The 21,679-nt window shown below is 41.2% G+C and overlaps 2 protein-coding genes across 2 annotated transcripts in view; one reads left to right on the top strand and one right to left on the bottom strand.

Moving 5' to 3' along the window:
• Window positions 1-1,154: 1,154 nt before the first annotated feature.
• Tbrg1 (transforming growth factor beta regulator 1) lies at window positions 1,155-12,747 on the top strand. The gene is made up of 9 exons (XM_042674827.1): window positions 1,155-1,447; window positions 3,196-3,266; window positions 3,799-4,031; window positions 4,870-5,006; window positions 5,295-5,441; window positions 8,235-8,332; window positions 8,486-8,596; window positions 9,253-9,380; window positions 10,008-12,747. The coding sequence occupies exons 1-9, from the start codon at window positions 1,361-1,363 to the stop codon at window positions 10,151-10,153; spliced, it is 1,158 nt and encodes a 385-aa protein (XP_042530761.1). The 5' UTR covers window positions 1,155-1,360; the 3' UTR covers window positions 10,154-12,747.
• Window positions 12,748-14,405: 1,658 nt separating this feature from the next.
• The window catches only part of Siae (sialic acid acetylesterase), a 36,712-nt gene continuing 29,438 nt past the window's right edge, over window positions 14,406-21,679 (bottom strand). Inside the window, exons 8-10 of the mRNA XM_042674825.1 lie at window positions 18,629-18,786; window positions 17,376-17,577; window positions 14,406-15,800 (exon numbers count right to left, since the gene is read on the bottom strand). Coding sequence (XP_042530759.1) covers window positions 15,582-15,800; window positions 17,376-17,577; window positions 18,629-18,786 — 579 coding nt within the window. The 3' untranslated portion in view covers window positions 14,406-15,581. The remainder of the gene's footprint in view (window positions 15,801-17,375; window positions 17,578-18,628; window positions 18,787-21,679) is intronic.

Below are 21,679 nucleotides of genomic sequence, written 5' to 3'. Positions count from 1 at the left end.
AGGGACAGCATCCAGGACGAGCTCAGGCCCCAGGAAGGAAGGAAGGAAGGAAGGGAGGGAGGGAGGGAGGAAGGAAGGAAGGGAGGAAGGAAGGGAGGGAGGGAGGGAGGGAGAAAGAGGGAGGGAGGGAGGGAAGGAAGGAGAAAGAAAGAGGAGGGGAGGGAAGGAGGAATAAAAAGGGGGAGGGGAGGGAGCTCAAGTGGTAAAGAGCCTGCCTAGCAAGGCCCTAAATTAAAGCCCCAGTACCACAAAAAATGTGGAAGGAGGGAGGGAGGGAGGGAAGAAGGAAGGGAGGGAGGAATGGAGGAAGGGAGGATGGGAGGAAGGGAGGGAGGGAGAAAGGGAGGGAGGGAAGAGAGAAAGAAGGAAGGGGGGGGAAGGGGAGGGCTGGGGGTGGGGAAGCTGAAGAAGAAGCTACCCTGGCAAATTCAAGGCCGTGTTCAAACCCCAGCACCACAGAAAAGGAGGGAGGACGAAGGGGGGGGGGGGGGGAGACGGAGATGGAGAGGGGATGGACGGAGGGAGGAAAACCCGAGTGCCCAGATTTGAACCCAAGTGTGTCCTACAACCCCGGAAAGCCTGTCGATGAGGAGCGTGGAAACGCGTGTTGAGCGGCAAGGCCTGAGGCGCGCCGGTGCCGAGCGCCGAGGCCTGAGGAGAACGCCAACCAGAGCTCGCGGGGGAAAACTTGCGTTGGGCCCGCCTTCACTCTCGAACTGCCCTCCGCCCAACAGCGGAGGCCCCGGCGGGCCTTCCCGCCCCGCCCCCTTCCCCCGCCCCCTTCCCCGCCCCCTTCCCCGCCCCCTTCCCCGCCCCCTTCCCCGCCCCCTTCCCCGCCCCCCTTCCCCGCCCCCTTCCCCGCCCCCCCCCTTCCCCGCCCCCCTTCCCCCGCCCCCCTTCCCCGCCCCCTTCCCCGCCCCCTTCCCCGCCCCCTTCCCCGCCCCCTTCCCCGCCCCCTTCCCCGCCCCGTGACCTACGCTTCCCTCCCGTCACGATTCCGTCTGCCAGAACCACCCTTCTCTCCGAGCGCCGGAAGTTACACCCCGCGTGCGCGTCACCTACTTCCGGCGCCGCTTAACTTCCGTCACGGAAGTACTTGGATGTCCTGGCGTCTGGCGGCGTTGGAGGTTTTCCGGCGGTTTTGGGGGGGGGGTGGGACTACAGGGGGAGCTGGTTTCCTAGAGCCGCGACTCTGCCAGCCCAGAGCAGACTCCACGCCGGCGCCCCGACCCGCGCTTCGCCCCTGGGGCCGATGCCGGCGGCGTCCTAAGGCCCCCCCCCCGAGTGGGGCGGGAACGTGAGGCTGCGGGGCGGCCTCGCCTGCTGGCCTCGGGCTCCCTGGTTGTCCTGCAAGGCCAGGATGAAAAAGTTTCCGAAGAAGAGCCAGAACGAGAAGTACCGGCTGAAGTACTTGCGGCTGCGCAAAGCGGCCAAGGCCACGGTGTTTGTGAGTGCCCGTCGCGAAGCCCGCCTCCGCCTGCACACCGTGTCCCCGCCCGCCCGCCCCGGCGCTTCCCTTTCCCTGAGGGACAGTCTTCATACGGTGATGGGGTTTGCGGTAGACGTCCCTACTTGTCTTCGGACGAGTTACAATTCCCTCCTTTGGAAACGAGAGCTAGTAACTAGTGAAAGGTGCAGTGTTGGAAAAGTAAAGTGCTTGATGCCTAGAAGTTCTCCCACGAAACCTCATACTTTAGTCCTTAGGACAAAGCTCAGAAATGTGATTAGTTCCGGATAACCTGAAAATTAGGTCATTTTTAAACACGCATCACTGAAGCCCAGAGAGAAAATTAATCTTTGCTCCAGGGCACAGTGTTAAGAGCCCTCACTCCAGCTTAAACAGCTTGATTACAGTTTAATGTTTCCATGACACAACCCGCGTCCCTAACAGCTTCCAACCCCAACCATACAAGTGGTGGGCAAATGTGTGTATGTTTGTACTTCCTCCTCCCTTCTAAGGCTGGAACCCAGGGCCTCCAGCATGCTAGCCACAGAGCTAGACACCCAACACTTTCGGAGATTGGTTGCTTTGTTTTTATAATTACCTTACATGAGTTATATAGTTACATTTAGGTGTTTTCCAGTCTCACCAGTCATTTAACTTTATTGAATGAATGAGCTGCCAACTATAAATTTGTGTTACTTATCTATCTTGTCTTAGTGCTTAGAAATAAGGATGTAGTCCTCAAATATCGTCCCACATCTAAAATTAATGGTTTTCCTTTTATATGTATATATATATAGTATATGTACACATTCATAAAGATAGTACCACTAATAAGTATGCTAATATATTGTTATGAATATGATTATTAGTGGCATTAATCCAGCAACTCAGATTATGAGTCAAGACATTTTGAATTCCCTCTTACTATCATTTAGTTTGAGGTTCTAGCTGTGAGGCATTTTCTTTAGTACTGGTGCTTAGGAGACACATTAAGTAAATCAGTAAAGAAAGATGACACTTGAATATATACAGGTAAATTATGAAGTTTAAGAATTGTGCACAGGGCCTGGGAAAGTGGTTCAGTGGTAGAGTGCTTGCCTTGCATGCATGAGGCCCTGGGTTTGATTCCTCAGCACCACATAAGCAGAAAAAGCTGGAAGTGGCACTGTGGCTCAAGTGGTAGAACACTAACTAGCCTTAAGCTGAAGAGCTGAGGGCCAGTGCCCAGGCCCAGAGTTCAGGCCTAACTAACAACAACAACAAAACAAAAAGTACACAGAAGGCCAGGCATGGTGGCTGGTGCCTGTAATCCCATCTACTTGGAAAGCTAAGATCAAAAAGATCACCTTTCAAGGCCAGCTCAGGCAGAAAGTTAGCAAGTCCCCCTCCTCCACAAATATCGGTAGCATTGCAGGTATCTGCCCTCTTAACTAGAAGGAAAGTGTAAATTTGGAAGCTTGTGGTCCAGGTCAGTTTGAGCTAAAACACAAGACCTTATCTCCAAAAATAACTAAAGCAAAAAAGGCAAGGGGTATGGCTCAAGTGGTAGAATACTTCATAGCAAGCTTAAAGCAGAGTCCAAACCCAATTCCCTCCACTATTTCTAGGATATCATGTGGGATGCTTTGGGTAAAATAGCTCTTCTGTTATCCAGAGACACTATATATCTATATATAGATACAGATATATCCTCTTCCCAGCACCTTGATCTTCACTTTATATGATTATGTTCAAATTTTTTCTTAAAGGAAAATGCTGCTATTTGTGATGAAATTGCTCGTCTTGAGGAAAAATTTCTTAAAGCAAAAGAAGAAAGAAGGTGAGCTAGTTTCATCTTACATTCAGAAAAACATTTTTGGAGAATGATACAAGATTATTGCTATGGAGACTTTTCTCCAGTGGAATTTTTGTGCATTGCATTGCCCTTTGGCCACTTGAGCAAGTATAAACTTACAATCAGTAGAATTGGTCCCCACACACCCAAGTCATGTTGGATCATGATGAGAAGACAGCCCCTGAGAAAACCCTCTAATCTTTATTATAAAATCCACAAGTATTTATACAGTCGTACTACTTTAAGCTAAGCATAGTAGATATATATATAAAACTATTCAGATACCTAACACCTTTTAACAAAGATAGAAGAGTATTCCAGGTCAAAGAGAGATATAGGACACAGAAGCTTAGATATGGCTTCTTGAAGTATTCGTTTTTCTCTTGAGACATCACCCCCATGGTCCAAAAAGAACCTTATTTATGAATATGATATTCTCTTTACATAATTCTGGGTTTTTTCTAGAATTAGTAAAATGTAAGTTCATACTTCTGCTCCCTTTCCTTCCTGACCTCAGGTACTTGCTAAAGAAGCTCCTCCAACTTCAGGCATTAACAGAAGGGGAAGTACAGGCTGCACCTCCTTCCCACAGCTCCAGTTTGCCCCTGACTTATGGTGTGGCCGGTTCTGTGGGTGCTATACAGGGAACTGGGCCCATTTCTGGGCCCAGCACAGGGGCTGAGGAACCATTTGGGAAGAAATCCAAGAAGGAGAAAAGAGAAAAAGGCAAAGAGAACAACAAATTGGAAGGTACTTTTGAGAAACAATGTATCAGTTATCCCAGTGATTCAACTAATGATGACAAAAACCTGGTTACTAACTGGTAAACACATGTGGTCATATACACTTCAAGGCTCATAAGTCTTTTCAAACATTTTGGGACTTTAAAGCCCCTTGAGAAGCAGATGCCTTAGTAGAGCCAACTTCCGTTGGAAAGATTTTAGTCAGACTTGGTTAATGTGAAGGGAACAGACTTAAGATTTCTGTCTTTCCTAACTCTTGAGTTGCACTTACTTTCATAAAGTCTTTACTAAAGGCAAGGAAATGGGCTAGGTGGCACTTTGAGCACACAACTAGCTTGAGAAATTTCTCATCTGACTTCAAAATGTATTGAGTACTAGTGGACAGGTTAGAGTAAATCTTGGGACTCTGGAAAAGCCTATTATAGTTCACTCAATACCAATGATTCCTGACTTAGAAAGGCTCAACTTAATGATTTTTTTCAACTTTACCATAGTGTGAAAGCTAAATGTACATTCAGTAGAAACCATACTTTGTGTTTTTATCTTTTCCTGGGATCGTGATACTCAGTATGATGCTCTTTGGTTCCTGGGCAGTAGAAACAAGCCACAGTTCCCAGTCAGCTCCACACAATCACAAGGGGAAACAACTGGGTTTTTATAGTATACTATGTTGCTTGGCTGTAGCATTTGGTAGATAGGCTTATTAATATGTAACCCAAGGTAATTCAAGGAGTATCTATAGAAAATCAAGGTTGACTTATTGCCCTTAGCTCACAAGTAAATTTTTTCCTTCTCCTCGGCACTGGGAGGGACCTAAAGTGGATGACCCCAGATTTGCGTTTCAGTTCTGAAGAAAACATCCAAGAAAAAGAAAATGGAGGGAGGTGCTCGCAAGCTGGTTCAGCCCATTGCCCTGGATCCCTCAGGACGGCCTGTGTTCCCCATCGGACTAGGGGGTCTAACAGTATATAGCCTGGGGGAGGTGAGTGAGACCAGCCACATACAGAGAGGAGAACCAGGGAAATATAGCAGCGGGGTTGAGCTATCCCTCCCTGTTCCCATCAGCAGCACCCCCTTGCTGATCCATACCAGTCCCAGAAAAATCTCCAGTCCCTACAAATCCAGGTCAGCTTCTACCTGCTTTGCAGCTGTCACTCTGTGTGGTTTGTTACTTTGTAGCCCCAAAGTGGTTCTAAAAGCAGCCAGAGTGAACTGGATTATTAAATCCTTCAGTGACATAAATCTCAGGGATGGGGGACTCTTTTTATAGATCATCACCGACCGACCTGGCTTCCATGATGAGTGCACCATCTACCCCGTGGGCTACTATAGTACACGATTGTATACCAGCATGAAGTGCCCAGACCAAGAGTGTCTATATACCTGTCAGATCAAGGATGGTGGTGTGCAGCCTCAGGTACCCATGTGAATATAATTACTTCTTTTGGCTTTTTTTGTCAAGAACCTCTGTTCTAGACACTTAAAATGTGTTACCAGTTTTGACACCTTACAAGATAGATGTGATATCATTGCCATTTGATAAGCTCACAAGATTTAGAAAAAGTGTCTGACCCTAAGTCACACCTCACTTGTAAGTGGTTAAGCTGGGATACGAATATGTATCTAATTTTCAAACTTGACTTTCACTTAAACCATGTTTCTTCTACTTGAACAATACTACTGTCCATATTTTGACTATTTGAGGCTTGATCAAACCTGATTGTATTAAGTACGGGCTTTTTACATGGAAGATTAGTTTCAAGTTTGAGCTATGTGGAGGTAACAGAGAAACCACATTTTAGTTTCTGGATGCATGAAAAGACAGGAAATCCCAAATCTCATTCTTATTAAATACTAAAATGCAAAGCAGCTTATTTTTCCAATCGGTCCTTTGGGAAAAACATAGACCATTTTCAGAATTCCAAGCCTCACTGTCTGATGAAGTAACATATCACTAGAGACTGGTTGGAAGAATGTAAAGGCAAGGTAAGGAATCTTTGAGCAGGTGGGAGAACCTCAGTTCTACCTGATTTAAGTTGTTAATACTGCAGTCCTGTTAAGAATTCAAGTGAACTTGGTCATATAATAGTGCTCTGCAGAAAGGGTCCTAAAAGATACAGATCAGTAGGTAGTTAGACACACACACACATACACACACATATCCCAGAGCTATAAATGTAATGCAAATCTAATCAAAATACTATTAAACTTTTAATGGAAATTGGTACACTGATTTTTAATTTCCTCCGAAAGACACAATGCTTAGCCACTATTGAAATAGAGTAATTCATGCCATATTTATTTACTTACTTACTTAACCTGACATTACTTTTAGTTATATCATGAAATAGGAATTTAAATTTTAGTTTTTTTGCCAACTAGCATTAAGTGACTTTCTAAAAACTTAAGTACATACAGTACTTGATGGGGTCTGTTTCTCAAAGGTTCTGTAGATTTATTTGTCAGTAAGCACCAATACAATAGACTTTAGCTTTATAGAATATGCTATAGATATGTTAAGGAAAATGTGAAAACTTTTGTTTGTTGTTTTCTTTGCCACTCGTGGGGCTTGAAATCTGGCCCTGGGGCACTGTCCCTGAGCTGCTTCTTAGACTCAAGGCTAGTACTCTGCCACTTGAGTCACAGCTCTACTTCTGGTTTTTTCTGTGTTAATCAGAGGTAAGAGTTTCATCGACTTTCCTACCCATGCTGGCTTCAAACTGTGCTCCCTAGCTTCCTGGGTTACTTAAGATTACAGGTATGAGTCACTGGCACTCAGCTGAAAAAGTTTTCTTTAGCAAGACATGAAACAGAAACTGTAAAAGAGTAACATACTAGGCTATAAAAATTGTAAGTACTTCTGAGTGATGAAAGACACCATACTCAAAGTTAACAGACAAGCAGCAAAAAGGAAGAAAAATATATACACCATGGGATTCATGTACAGTTAAAGTGCTGCTACAGAATAATCAACAAAAGTGAAACTGTAAATGACTAGATGAGAAACAGGTTAAACCAAATACTTCATTTGGGGGAGAAAAAAAAACTTAACAAATGATCTCCTAAACCCTGAGCCACACACTCTCTAAGTGTTCACCTTTCCCACAGAATTTTGCTGGAGATTGTGTTATTGAGGAGTAAACTGATATAACCATGAGGAGGTTTGTTTTCTGCATAGTGTGCTTAGAAGCCTAGAGACTTGCTAAATTCCAACTCTTGTGATGTTTTAAAAGATTGTGAAGTTACCAAATGCACATGAATCAAGTTTTGAGATGCCATATAATGGTGTAGGTGGCTTTCCATTGTACCATTTTTTTTTTGGATTCTCAGGCGTTGTGTGGCATTGCAAGAACTCTGTCACATTAACAAATACAATCAAAAGTAAGCATATAAAAATGAAAAATAAAATGAGACCTTATTTTTGCCTCTATACAACTATCAGAGTTTGATAATATCCTGTATTGACCAGAGTTTAGGAAAACAAGTACATTAGTACTAGTGAATATTGGTAGTTTTTTGGAGGATAACTTGTGATGCCAGCAATTTTAATACTTGTGTCCTTGACCCAGGATACCTAAGGTGATCTTATATCATCTAAAGAAATATGTATCAGTGAACAAAGAAAAACATAATAGTGTACACGGAGAGTAATTTCACATGTTTAAAATATTATTTGTATGGATATATACATCAAAATGTCATGCAGTATACTGTAATTATATAGTTTTGTCTAAAATAGAAAAAATGCTCAATATTTTGTTAGAAAGAAAATAAAACTTGAAGAGCCCTAAATATGGCAGGAAAGTGTTTAAGGATATGGTAAGTGGAATAGGAAAGGGGCTAGAAAGGTATAGAAGAGATTAAATGTTCACCCCTGGAAAATTATCAGCCAAGTAGTATAGAATTAAAACAGCCGAAGGACCTTCTCTGTTTACTTGTGATGTTTTTGAATTTGTGGGAGGGTTGGGTGGAGACCTTGAACTTCGGGCCTGGGCGCTGTCCCTGAGCTCTTCAGCTCAAGGTTATTACTCTACCACTTTGAGCCACAGCACTACTCCTGTTTTTTAACAGCATTATAGGAAACTATTTATATCCATCTTCTGATAAACAGCAGCTTCACAATCTAGAGAGAAGAAATATTTATAGGACTGCTATGACTCTCTGCTTCCCTCTTTGCAGATTGATCTAATCATTCCTTTGTTGTTCTCAGTTTGAAATTGTTCCCGAAGATGATCCCCAGAATGTCATTGTTGGCTCTTCTGCAGATGCTTGTCATGAAGAACTGCTTAGAATCATCAATGCTAGAGTGTAAGTTGGCCAACAGCTTAAAGAAGGCTAAAAGGATCAGTCAGTACAGTGAGACTTTCAGTGAAATCCCTCGTTTTATAGAAACCAATTCTGTATCCTTCAAACATCTCCCTCTTAAGCTCTCACGCTAAATTTCCTCCCTCTCCTGTTTAGGGGAAAGATAATGCCTAACCTGCTTCCATCTGGAGCTGACTTTTTTGGGTTTTCTCATCCAGTCATTCACAACCTCATCCAAAGTTGTCCAGAAGCTCAAAAATGTGTCAAGTAAGTGTGGGCAAACCCATTTCATTGGTAGAAGCTCAGGGGTCAACCAACAGGGACTAAACTTTTTCCATTCATGTTTATTGAACTATTGTGGCCAAGGCATGTGTTCTTCCACACTATCATGCCTCTAAACACAGGAGAACAGGAACCAGGAACCCAGTATACTGTATTATGTGTTGAGTATGCCTTATCTAAAATCCTTAGGCCTAGAAATACTTAAGATTTGAATTATTTTTCAATTTTAGAATATTTACATATAATAATGAGGTAGTTGGAGATAAGAGCCAAGTCTATATAGGAAATTCATGTTTCATACCTGTTTATATGTCCTAAAGGTACTTTTAGACAATATTTTAGCACAACTCCATTTTAACTTGTGACCAAACGCAAGGGATTTTGTAGCCTTCTGAGTGATCAAATCAAACCTTTGCAATGGTTTGGAATTTTCAGATTAGGGATACTCAGCCTGTGCTGTTTTCTGTGTGCACCATGATAGCAAAAGGGTTATGAAAGAGTCTTGCTTGTTTTCTTTTTCCCTGGCATTTCATTTGCTTCCTTACCTAAAATGTATATATATAGGAAAGACCTAATTAAAAAAATAAGTTGACCCCTTTGGAGTTAGGACAACTCATGAATGATTCCCTTTGATCCTGCAGTTACCAGTTGGTAAAATTTGATGCATGCAAACCTGAAGAAGGACTACCAGAGAATGAGATAGCTATGAGCTTTGAAGTCTTCCAGAAACAGACTTTTGGTGAAGATCATGATGATCCCATTCTGCCAGGTATCTTTTTGCCTTTCTGGGTTGAAAACTGATCATTTCTAGAGTATCATGCTCTCTTCACACATTGCTGGATGCCCCAGAAATCAGGCATCTGGGCAATAAATGTTTTAAGCCTTCACGAAGAATATGAAGAATACATGAAGTCATGAAGAATACAAAGTCAAACAGATATGCTGCCTGCCTAGATTCCTAGGTTACTCACAAATTTATAGAGCAAGCTAAGATACCCTGACAAACCGCAATATCTCATTCTCTAACCTGAATAAAATCTAAGTACAAAAGGGAGAGGTTTACTGTATGGGAAATTTCAGATGACAGCAAAGTGGTGGTGGCCATGGCTCTGCCTAGGTTTCTTACATTCCTTCTCAAAGTAAGAGGAGTAATCAGAAATTCAGGCATATTTGGGCTATAGAGAGTTGTGTATCATACATAGCCATAGCAAAGTCACTTTCAAAGAGCATTTCATTGTTCTTCATGATAAAAATATCTGTCCTATTTTACCAACTAAAGAAAGAATGGGCTGAATTTTGCAAGGATGTTGAAGAATTAAAAGGCCATGTAAATGTCTGAATAAATCACTTCTAAGATTCCCAAGCATCAGTTGGACTTAAAGATTATTTCTTCCAGGATCTTTGGACCTGCCTGAGCTACAGCCTGCAGCCTTTGTGACTTCTTACCCACCTGAGTTCCTGACACGTGAACCCTTGGTAGGCACTCACCTGCAGCACCTGGAGTGTCCATCACAGTGCAGCCCAGTTCTGTCTTCAGACTGAAGAAAGGATCAGATCTCACTTTATTTTCATCACAATGACTTTTTTAACCAAAACTTAGAATATATGGGATAAAGGCAGCCATTCATGACTGAAGAAGATTTTTATCACATTTCATCATGGGAGTTCCCATGGTGATAATTTACCCTAGAAGCAACTTCACTTTATTTTTAGTAAAAAAAAAAAAAAAAAATTCTCTTAAACATTTGGTTTTCATCTTCTTGTAATCAGAGTATAATCTTGTTTGGCTCTGCCTAAAGTAGACTTCAGTATTAATCTGCTTTGTCTGTTTGGGTTGAGATAGCGAAGTACCATAGACTGAGTGGCTTAGTGACAGCAATTTTATTTCCCATGGTTCTAGAGACTGGAAGTCCTAAGTTCAAGGTGCTGACAGTGCCTACTGAGGACCTGCTTCTGGTTCATAGAGAGCCATCTAGCTGGAACCTCCATAAAAGGGGCAGAGGAACTCCTGTGGTCCCTTTTATAAAGGCACTAATCCCATGCAGAACCCTATGACCTACTTCCCTCCCTGAGGCTTCAACTCCCCACATCATCACAGTAAGGATTAGGATTTAATTTATGACTTGACCTAGTGAGTATGTAATAGCTTTCAATTTTTGAGTAAGGTTCAAAATCCTCTTTAACCCATTTCATATGCTTTCTATTCCTCATTGGAGATTGTACTTTTAGTTCTGTGTGCTGAAACCAAATAACAGATTCACATGGGACATAGTTGGGAGTTGTTCCCATCTCCCTAACGCAGTAGAGTGACATCATTCCATTTTAACCTTGTAGAGCATAACTGCATGCTATACAACTGAATTCTTTGGTCCCTGTACATAGCATTAATGTGGAGCTTAGTGTATCACCTAATCCCATCAGTGCAGGTTCATCCTACCTTGTGCATTGCCTTAATTCCCTACCTTCCAGGTGCCCAAGGCTGGCTTGAGTAGTTAGGGAAGGGACAAAAAAAAAGCAGAAGCAAAATGGGGAAAACAGTGGTGAGAATGAATTGTTTGTGTGCTGTATAATTCATGACTGCCAACCGAAGACAATATAAATAAGATGATTAGGATATTACAGAAATGTGACCAGCAGAGAAAGGAATCAGAAAGAGCAGTATTTGGAGCATAGCACCCTGGCAACTGTCAGCATCTACATAACTGGTATAATGTTTTTTGTTTTATGTTTGGCTTTTTTGTTTGTTTTAGCAGTACTGGGGTTTGAATTCAGGGTTACCTGCCTACTAAGCAGGTGCTCTACCACTTGAGATACTCTGCTAGCCCTTTTTGTATTATTTTTGAAGTAAGATCTAGCTTTATGCCCATGTCAACCTAGACTGGGTTCCTGTTTGTACTTGTTCATATAGTTGGGATGACAGACATGCATTACTATGCCCAGTTATTGTGTTGACATGGAATCTTACTGAGCTTTTTGTACATGCAGTTCTCAAACAATGATCCTCCATCCTCCAAACCTCCACCTCCCAAATAGCTAGGATTATAGGCTTGAATCATGTCACCTAGCCTTAACTATGATTATTAGTCTTTTTGTAAGCTGTCTTTTATAATGCCAAAAAGATATAAAATTTGGGTAATAGCCAAGTCAGCAAAAGATTACTCAAACACTGTTAATATTTTTTATCTGTTTCCTGCATAAGTTGATGGAGCATGCTGCTTTTATCATTTAAGAAATGTTATTACAGCCTGAGTATAAATATATTAAAAAAAACTCATTTTAGGATGAATCTTTAAAAAATTTAATGAATTGGTCCAAGTTTACTAGAACAGTTTTTCAAACTATGAACTCAACCTAATAACTTAAACATAAACTTAAGGAGTCTAGTATACAAGCATCTATCATGGGAAAAGATTGAAACTGGTTTCAGTTAATGGGTATGTTTGAATGTGCATAATGTACATGCATTTGTATGTATGGAGATAGGTGAAATAGTATCAAATGCTTTTGATTATATTTTTAAAAACTTAAAAATATTTCACATACATTTAATATATCGTACCTGTTATATTGCTAAAGATATTTGTGTCTTGATAACATTTTGTGCCCTGAGGATGAGAGGAAAGGAGTATCTTGAAGGAAATAAAAATTGTTTGGGAGGGTTAAGCTGTAGATAAACATTTTAAATATATATTTATCTTTTAATCTTTTATTCCATGTTAAAGACCCTAAGAAATAACTGGACAAGTATGATAGGTTTATATGTCACAGTGTTTGCTTAATAATGGAAATCTGTTAAAAAGCCAATATAATATGTCTATCAGTAGAGAACTGGCTAAGTAAAGAATGAATTTCTACAAACTGAAACACTGGCTATCTTCCTCTTACATAAGAAAATTAGTAGACTAGTCAAAAACACAATGCTGGGATTTCTTGAGGAGTGTTGTCATTGAAAAGCTGTAGAATAATGGAAAGTAGGCAGACCACATATAGGTGAGTTTAGTTGTCTGTCCTTTCTGAAGTTGCATCTCTGATTGTCAAGGCACTGTTTTCTGTACAGTGTTTTGACTTTGACCTGCATAGCTACCCTGGAGCCAGACTGACCTATGGACATACGAATAAAATCTGGATAAAAGGTTCATGCATTTGACAGTTTGTTTTTTTTTGTAAGTCATGGGGCTTAAATTCAGGGTCTAGGTGCTGTCCCTGAGCTTTTTTCTTCCTCAGGGCTAGCACTGTACCACTTTCAGCCACAGTGCCACTACCAGTTCCCTGGTGGAGATAAGTCTCATGTTCCTGCCAAGGCTGGCTTCAAACCACAATCCTCAGATCTCAGGTTCCTGTGTACCTAGGATTACAGGTGTGAGCAACCAGCACCCAGCATTTGACAATTTCTTTAGGTTGGGTTCTTAAAGGGGCTGAATAGATGTTGTCCCAGTGATAAATATTAAGGTGAAAAACAAACAGAACATTTTCTCACTAGGAAGAGAGTAGAGCATGATGAGTTCCCAGATTTAAATCCTTAGTTTTCCCTAATGAGGAGGGACTGATCACTGTAGGGTTCCCTCACTAGGGAACTGTGGTCCTCTCACTAGGCAATACATTTAAACTTGTTAGTTTTGTGTGTGTGTTTTGTTTTTTTTGTAGTTTTGTGTGTGTGTTTTGTTTTTTGTTGTTTTTTTTTTTTGGTCCGGTCACGGGGCCTGAACTCTGGGCCTGGGCGCTGTCGCTCAGCTCTTCAGCTCAAGGCTAGCACTCTACCACTTGAGCCACAGCGCCACTTCTGGCTTTTTTTTCCTGCTTATGTGGTGCTGAGGAATCGAACCCAGGGCCTCAAGCACGCAAGGCAAGTGCTCTACCGCTGAGCCACCTTCCCAGACCTAAACTTGTTAGTTTTAAGTTCTCTTTGTGACCTTTCACAAAGCAGCCTCTTTGACTGGATTAGTTTTTCTTTTTGAATCATTTGTAGAATATAGTTGTCATATAACTCCATTTTCTCCATATATTAAATAATTGTATTCCATTAAAAAGATTACAAAATAAAAGTATATGGTATGTATTATGTAATCCAAACAAATCTAATGTTTCTCTCTTAATGATGATTTTTTATGCAACTTACTTGCTTATACCTAATTTCCTACAGTGATTATTTCATTTTCAAACAGTAAAGTTCATTTGGGGAAATACACAATTGCCACAAAGTGTGCCATCATTAAAAATAAATTCATTTACACATTACTTCATTATACATCCATTGCCTAAATGAAAGTTTTTACACGTGGGATTGGAATACTAGGTGTTAAGATCTTGGGTGTAGAGTTTTTGGCTACCTCTTCTTGCATTAGAAACCTCTTCTATATATATGGGCATATGTGTACACTGGTTTGTCAGAGGTGTGGACAAATAAGATTTACTCTTTCTCAGGTCAATCTTACGTTCATGGTTCTTATGAGGCCAAGTGTATAAGAGAAAAAGGGTGGGCATTAGGACTTAATTATATGCCAGGAAGTCTTAGAGAAGCCAAAGTTCCTTACAGAGTTTATAGTTTGTGTTTTGATTTTTTTTTTTAACCAAATAAAATCTTGACACTGGCAAGCTGTTCTGCTGTTTGGAATTACACCAAAGCCCCTTGGAAGCAGATGTAGAAAGTGATTCTTAGCTGCTTTAGTTCTGATTTTTCACATTAAAGGGATGGCAGGAACCCACAGATGACATTCTTAATCCTTTTCTTACTTAAACTTCAAGAGCAATTTACAAGTCTTCCTAACACAATTTTGACTGGATATATATAAATACATACACAGCACTAATCATACATTTATTTCCAACTCCTAATAGACAACAATTTTTCAAGAACCATCAGCTGTTTTTAATCAACCTATAAACTGCATTATGGTTTTTTAGTTTTGTTTTTGGTGGTAGTGGGGTTGAACTCAGGATCTTGTGCTTCCTAGGCAGGTGCTCTACTCAAGCCACTCCCTAACTCTCATGATTCTTAATAATATACATTACATTAAGGCCCTGTTTTTTACCACTGTCTCAACTGCATTTTTTTTTTTTTTTGCCAGTCCTAGGGCTTGAATTCAGAGCTTGAGTGCTGTCCCTGAGCTAGCACTACAGTCTACCACTTGAGCCACAGTGCCATTTCCACCTTTTTCTTAATAGTTTAGTGAAGATATGTGTCTCAGACTTTCCTGCCCAGGCTGGCATCAAACCAAAATCCTCAGATCTCAGCCTCCTAAGTAGCTAGAATTACAGGTGTGAGCCACTAGCACCTGGCTGGCACCTTATTTTTTTCTATAAGTTTATCATATAGTTCTGCCTTTCAGGCTAACTTTTTCTATGTAAATTAGCCTTAAACTCTTTAATGAGCCTGAGAATTATATTTAATGATCCTTTAGCTTCCGTTACCATTACTTTCATGCTTTACTGAACCTATGATTCACCCAGCACTCATGTGAGTGCTTGAACAAGGCTATAACTACATGGCCCTTTCTATTCCTTAAGGCAGGTTATTGCCTTAAAGAATAAACATATCTGCACTTGGCTTGGTTGGTTTGGCTTAAATCGTCACATAATCATTAAAGGAGCAGAATTGGACTTTAAAAGAAAACAAAGTCTTCAATTACCTAAAAGACTGTCATGGAGTGGTAAAGTTTCATAAGAGAAAGATTTCACTTCAACATAAGGAAAAACTTGGAAACTTCTTACAGAGATTCAGTAATCAATCACTTGCCAAGAGATTTTGTAAAGAACACATAAAAACACTATCTGGCCTCCGTGGCCTTTAAAATCTTCTTCCAACCCGGAGATTCCACAGTTCAGGATTAGAAGGGATAAAAATACTAGCCATTTCACTCCCAGTAATTAGGAAGTGACACTGAACTCTAATTCATTGTAGTACAGAGGCTGATACTAAGGGATAAAGGCAAGCTTAACTGTTATGGACAACCCTGCACTAATGTCCAAGAACCTAGTCTGTAATGAAAGAAGTGAAGGGAGGTGCTGGCAGCTTAGTATGGTAGTCATAGAGAGGACACTGCTTATATTCACAAGGCCATGTGGACCAGGCATAGCGGAGAGCAGCCACAGTGGCAGTACAAGACAAAACATCCAAGGTCAAGATGTGGGAAGAGAAAACTTTCATGACAGCTGGAAGCCACTTGCAGCGATGTTCCACGCAACATGCCATCTAATGAGACAATCAGAAAATAGAAATGGTCAGATTAATTAGATGGTACCAAGAAACTGGCAACTGCACTGTCAGACACATTAGAAAGGAGGGAAGGAGCCACTTTTAGTCAAAGACCCATTTCCTATGTTAACCAGAAGCTGGACCAGCTTTGATCTGGTTGACGAAGCCAAAAGTTTATAAAACGTTCATGTGGTCTGAGAGTAGCTTAGGTAGAGACAAAGTCCTGAGTTCAGGCACGGTCCCAAAATAAATAGATGCATGAGATTAAATTAAGTCAATATATAAAACATACTGATGTAGACAAAGAATCATATCAAACATTTATAAGTTTCCCTGAACATTCTTCCCGTAGTCCTACCTGCTAGATAGCAAAGCAAGCAGGCATAACTATCATTGGCAACTGTACCTGGTTTCCAAAACTTAATTTCTGTCCTGACCTCAACTGGGGTTCCAGGGCCAGATGATGGACAGCCAGGCAGTAGCTGCCAAAAAGAGAGAATGCAGAGCCTTCTTGGGAGCCATAATTCACTTGACATTCATTATGGAAAGAAGCTAAGTGACATCTGAGTGCTGACATCTGAGGCAGGTGGTTATTGCAATCAAGATTCCAGAAAGGTAGGGAGCTGGTGGCTCACACGGTAATCTTAGCTACTCAGGAGGCTGAGATCTGTGGATCACAATTCAAAGCCAGCCCAGCCAGGAAAGCCCATGAGACTCATCTCCAATTAAGTACCACAAAAGCCAAAAGTGGAGCTGTGGCTCAAATGAGAGAGCACTATCCTTGAGCAAAAAAGCTCAGAGACACAGCACTCAGGCCCTAAGTTCAAGCCCCAGGACAGGCACAGAAAAAAAAAAATTTCCAGAGAAGCTGCAGAGTTAGATAAACTCCCATGTGAAGTTTGTCTAATATTCTCTCATCCCCTCTGGTACCCTCTTTACATATGCTCTCCCTGCCTAATGGCCTCTAGATTCCCAAAGACACCCCAATTCCATCCAGGAATGCCTCAACCCACTCACCCCCATCATCCTCAACTATAGAAAACTCATAATTAGTATCTTTAAACCAATAGCTCAATTGCACAACAGAATGGTCCTTACTTAGTATAAGAAGAAAACAGTATCATTAATTCATTCTAAGTTACAAATCACCAAGCTTAAACCTTTAAGGTAGACACAAAACTTAAAGGATATCAGAATGGAGTGTAGTGTAACAAAAACACCCAAAAATGAGGAGAGTATTTTGGATCAATGATTTTGTAATAATCTATTTAAAAAAAAAAAACCAAAGCATTTACATAAGCAAAGATGGCATTGTCTTGGAGTGGAAATACAAAAAGAATATTTAATAGGAGCTCATTTTCCCTTTCTTGATTATCCTGTCAAACTTGCCCCCTGAGATAATGAATTAATAGCTGCTTACTTATCTCTCTGAGATTAGCTCTCCCTCCCCCTCCCCTCCAACCAAGAGTTGCCTCATAGTCACATTATAATGACAGAGAAAGACTTTGTGTCAAGCAACCTTGGCAACTACCATGGGATGAAACCTTTTTTTTTTTTCTTTTTGCTTCTCACCTCAAATGTCCTGTTGCTCAGCTTCTGCAAATAGATCTGGATATGCCGGTTATAAGTGATGTTGAGCAGCCCTCCACGAGACAATAGTTCTAGCTTGTCAGGCAGTGGTCCTTGAAAGATCACATCCGTCTCCCCATAAGCCACAGCACGGGCTCCCAAGTGCAGCCGATAGGCCACAGTCTGTTTGTCTCGAGGGTGGATGCTACAGGATAAAGAATGAAAACATTGGGTTTGAACTCATTTTAAAGGAGATTATACAAAGCATTCCTGAAGTAGGTAAGGATAAAGTTACTGGACTCTTTGAGTAGTACTAGTCACCTTAAAAGAAATAGGAAAAGGTAACCATAGATTTGGCTCTGGGCCTTTGATGAGTTTAGAAACCTGGAAACAACAGAATACTTGGAAGGAAGAAAAAAAGAGAAAGAGAGAGAGAGAGAGAGAGAGAGATGCTAGGTTCCAATGGCTTATGCCTATAATCCTAGCTATTCAAGAGGGAGAGATCATCCGATTAGAGATTTAAAGCCAGGCAAGACAGAAAAATCTGTAACACTCTTATCTCTAGTCAACCACCAAAAAAACAGGAAGTGGAGCTGTGGCTCAAGTAGTAGTGTGTTAGCCTTGAACAAAAAAGCTCAAAGGACAGTTCCCAAGCTCCAGGACTGGCACTAAAACAAAGGTGAGGGGGAGAGGGGAAAGGGGTAGGAATGTACTCATTACCTGATTTACAAAATAACCCTCTGTACAACTCCTTAATAATTACAAGAAAATTAAATTTTTAAAGGGGGAGGGACAGGGATAACAAAGACATTCGAACAAACTTAAGAGAGCTTAACAAAATTATTCCCAATCACTCAAACTCCTGTGTTTATCTGGATTAAATGTTTATCATTTCTGCTCCTTCCAGATATAAACTGTATGAAACTTTAAGGTTGCTAGGGAAGGCAGGTCAATTTGGAGTCTATTGCTCTGGGTCCTGTGAATAAGTACAAAGAACAAAATGTTGGTTGACCTTTAGACCTTTAGACCTGAACTTTAGACCTCAAGACACGAGCTGTTTAGAGTTTTTTTGGGGGGTTGGGTTTTTGATATTGTTGTGGATGTTGAAACACATGCCTCCATTGATTACTGACATAGACAATTCAACTAAGCTCCAATCCTTAGTCCAATTTGTTCTCTCACAAGTAAACATCACAGTAAAGGACTACAGATGAACAACAGGCACTAGTCAAGCACACTCTAAGAAACAATCATACCTGCCGAAAGGTGAGTCCCTATCACCAAGATCCATAGTGACAGCCATGAAAGTGTTGCGCATTACTGTGTTGGGAACAAAGCCAAAATCTGCTGTTTGGTGCCATCGGATCTCAGGAAATCTTTCATCTGGTATTTCCGGTGACAAATAGGAAGATAACTGGAAAATAAAGACATTATTTTTTATTGAGTCAGATCCTATTCCAGAATGCTTTTTATTGGCAGGCTCTGCTTCTGCTTCATTGATCTGACCAAAAGCTCATTCAAAAAGAATTTACTGTGCAGGGCCTTTGCAGAGCTAGATGCAATACTCTTTCATTCCATGTGCCCTTTTACAATGCAACTTACCACAGCTCTCATCAAGAGTCTTGCTTCATCCTCCCATTGAATCAAGGCCAGCCCTGTGATTTGCTGACCAATAGAATATCCAGCTTCTGTTTGCCCCTAGAGGTCTTAACTTCTAGTTCCATCTCTTGGAACCCTATGCTGGTTGTAAGGGAGTGAGAGGAGCAGTTACTCTGGGTTATGCAAAAAGAGGTGGCCTTGGAAACAAAGATTGTGGTGAGAGGTTCCAGTTTCCCAACAATCTCAGCAGAGGGGCTTGCCGTGTGAATTCTACAGTCAAATTACAACCACATACACAAACCTAACTGGTAACACCGCAGGTAAAGATGAGCCTTCCCAGCTGAGTCCTGTCTGGCCAGGCCATGAATTATGAACAGATAAAATACTTAATTTTTTAACTACTAATTTGAGGAGTAGTTTGTTACAATGCAGTAGGTAACTGATTTTTTACACAGCACAGGGAAGCAAAGACCCAGCTGTTGCATATATGATAAGCTGCATCAAAGGCACCAATTCTTTTCTTTATTCCTTCCTATATCCACCACTGCCCTCCTTTTTTTTTTTTTTTTTGGTTGTGGGGCTTGAACTCTTGGCCTGGGTGCTGTCCTTCAGCTCTTCAGCTCAAGGCAAGCGCTCTACCACTTGAGCCACAGCACCACTTCTGGTTTTCTGGTGATTAACGGGAGATAAGAGTCTCACAAATTTTTTTTCTGCCCTGACTAGCTTTGAACCGCTATCCTCAGATCTCAGCCTCCTGAATAGCTAGGATTACAGGAGTGAGCCACCGGCACCCAGCTTATCTACCACCTCTTGCCATGTCACTTTACAGGTTTTCCCATGTTAAGAGGAAGCATAGATCCCCACTTGATTCTGTATTCAGCTACGTGGTTTCCTTTGGCCAACAGATGAAAGCAGACAATACAGTGTTATGGTGTGTCCATTCCTAGCCTAGGCTTCAAGAGACGTTGCCTCACTTGAACTTCTGCCGTAAGTAAGAAAGGGACATGTTTGGTTTAGTCCATTGATCTCTGAGGAAGGATGAGGGCTGTGGAACACAGCTGCCCATCCTCTCCATTCTGGACAGGGCCCAACTAGAGGAGAATCCCCTCTGAGCCACAGAGATCTGAAAGAGCCCCAGAACAGTTGAACCCAACATTATCAAATAAGGAGCCCCCAGAACTATAATATAGCTTATAATGAAGGTTATTATATTATCATAATATGTTAATACAAAAATTATATACTAACAATAATAAAGATTATTGTGAAGCCATGGAGTTTGGAGGTGGTTTGTCACAAAGCAGAAGCTAGCTGGAAAAAGTACTTCACAGTTTTGCTAAAGATATACCTGATATAAGAAATTTTATAGACAAGAAATGTTCATTAACAATGGCATAAAATAGTATGAGTTGAATGGTAAATTAGTGAAACAGTAATTATACATTTCAACTACATAAAGATTATTATAGGAAAACATGTCCTTACGATGTATTTTTTAAACCCTGGAAGGGCACAGTAAATACAAGAAGTCCCTACAAGTAGCCATGATTGTACTTGACATGCTACAATCGTAGAAGGGACAAAAGAAAGAGAATGGCTGTTTTGAGAGTTTAGCCTACGTGGATTGGAGGAATTATGATGGAAAGTCAAGGCTGGAAGGCTAACAGGTAAATTGTGATGGAATTGCCACTTCTGTACACAAAAGAAAACCACTGTAGCGATGGTGGTTGTGCAAACACAGAGTACCAATGAATTAAACACTTCAAAATGGTTAATCCTGAATTTCTTCTAAATTAAACATAGCCACTGAAATAGTTGACAAAAAGGATCACTTAAAAATATGAATACAGTGATCACACCAGAAACACTGATTAGTCAGGAAGCTACTATAATATTTGTTCTAGTTCAGATCTTGAGTGTATGTGCTAAGGCTTGGTTCTATCCTGTGGCTGGATGTGACAGAAACTTTAGAAGGTGGGGCCTAGTGGGAAGAAGTTAGGGTCACTGGAGGTGTGAGGAGAGGCTTATCCTTGAAGAAGATTTTGGAGCCAGGCGCTGGTGGCTCACGCCTGTAATCCTAGCTACTCAGGAGGCTGAGGTCTGAGGATCACGGTTCAAAGCCAGCCCAGGCAGGAGAGACCATTAGACTCTTATCTCCAATAAACCACCAGAAAACCGGAAGTGGCGCTGTAGCTCAAGTAGTAGAGCGTTCGCCTTGAGCTGAAGAGCTGAGGGACAGTGCCCAGACCCAGAGTTCAAGCCCCACGACCGACCAAAAAAAAAAAAGAAGATGATTTTGGAATCCCAGCTCCCTCCTCGCTATTTCAAAATGTCTAACCTCTGGGGTTGATTGAACCCCTCCCTCTGCATAACTAATGTAAGTAAATACAACAACAAAATGTCTGACCCACCCCCATTTGAAGAGCTGCATAATAAACAGATTGTTCTACCCAGTCTTATTAGGCTGCACAGCCCAGGAAATACCTGACATCACCTCTACACATATAGCTCAATAAAACTTTAAGTAGAGGACATTTTCTGCTGAATGGCTTCACAAAGTCATCAGGAAAACATGGAGGGGAATCCATGGTAACAGAAGGAGCTTGGGTAGAATTTCAGTTCTCATTTTTAAGTTTTCCTATGTAAATTCGCTTTAACAGGAAATGATACGAGCTGAAGTTGCCCAATGGAATTTCACAAAAACTAAA

The sequence above is a fragment of the Dipodomys spectabilis genome, unplaced genomic scaffold (assembly GCF_019054845.1).
Source record: "Dipodomys spectabilis isolate Male_0828 unplaced genomic scaffold, ASM1905484v1 ptg000023l, whole genome shotgun sequence".
Classification (NCBI taxonomy): domain Eukaryota; kingdom Metazoa; phylum Chordata; class Mammalia; order Rodentia; family Heteromyidae; genus Dipodomys; species Dipodomys spectabilis.
Note: the sequence above shows the minus strand (reverse complement) of the source record. Positions and strands in the feature narration are given on the sequence as shown.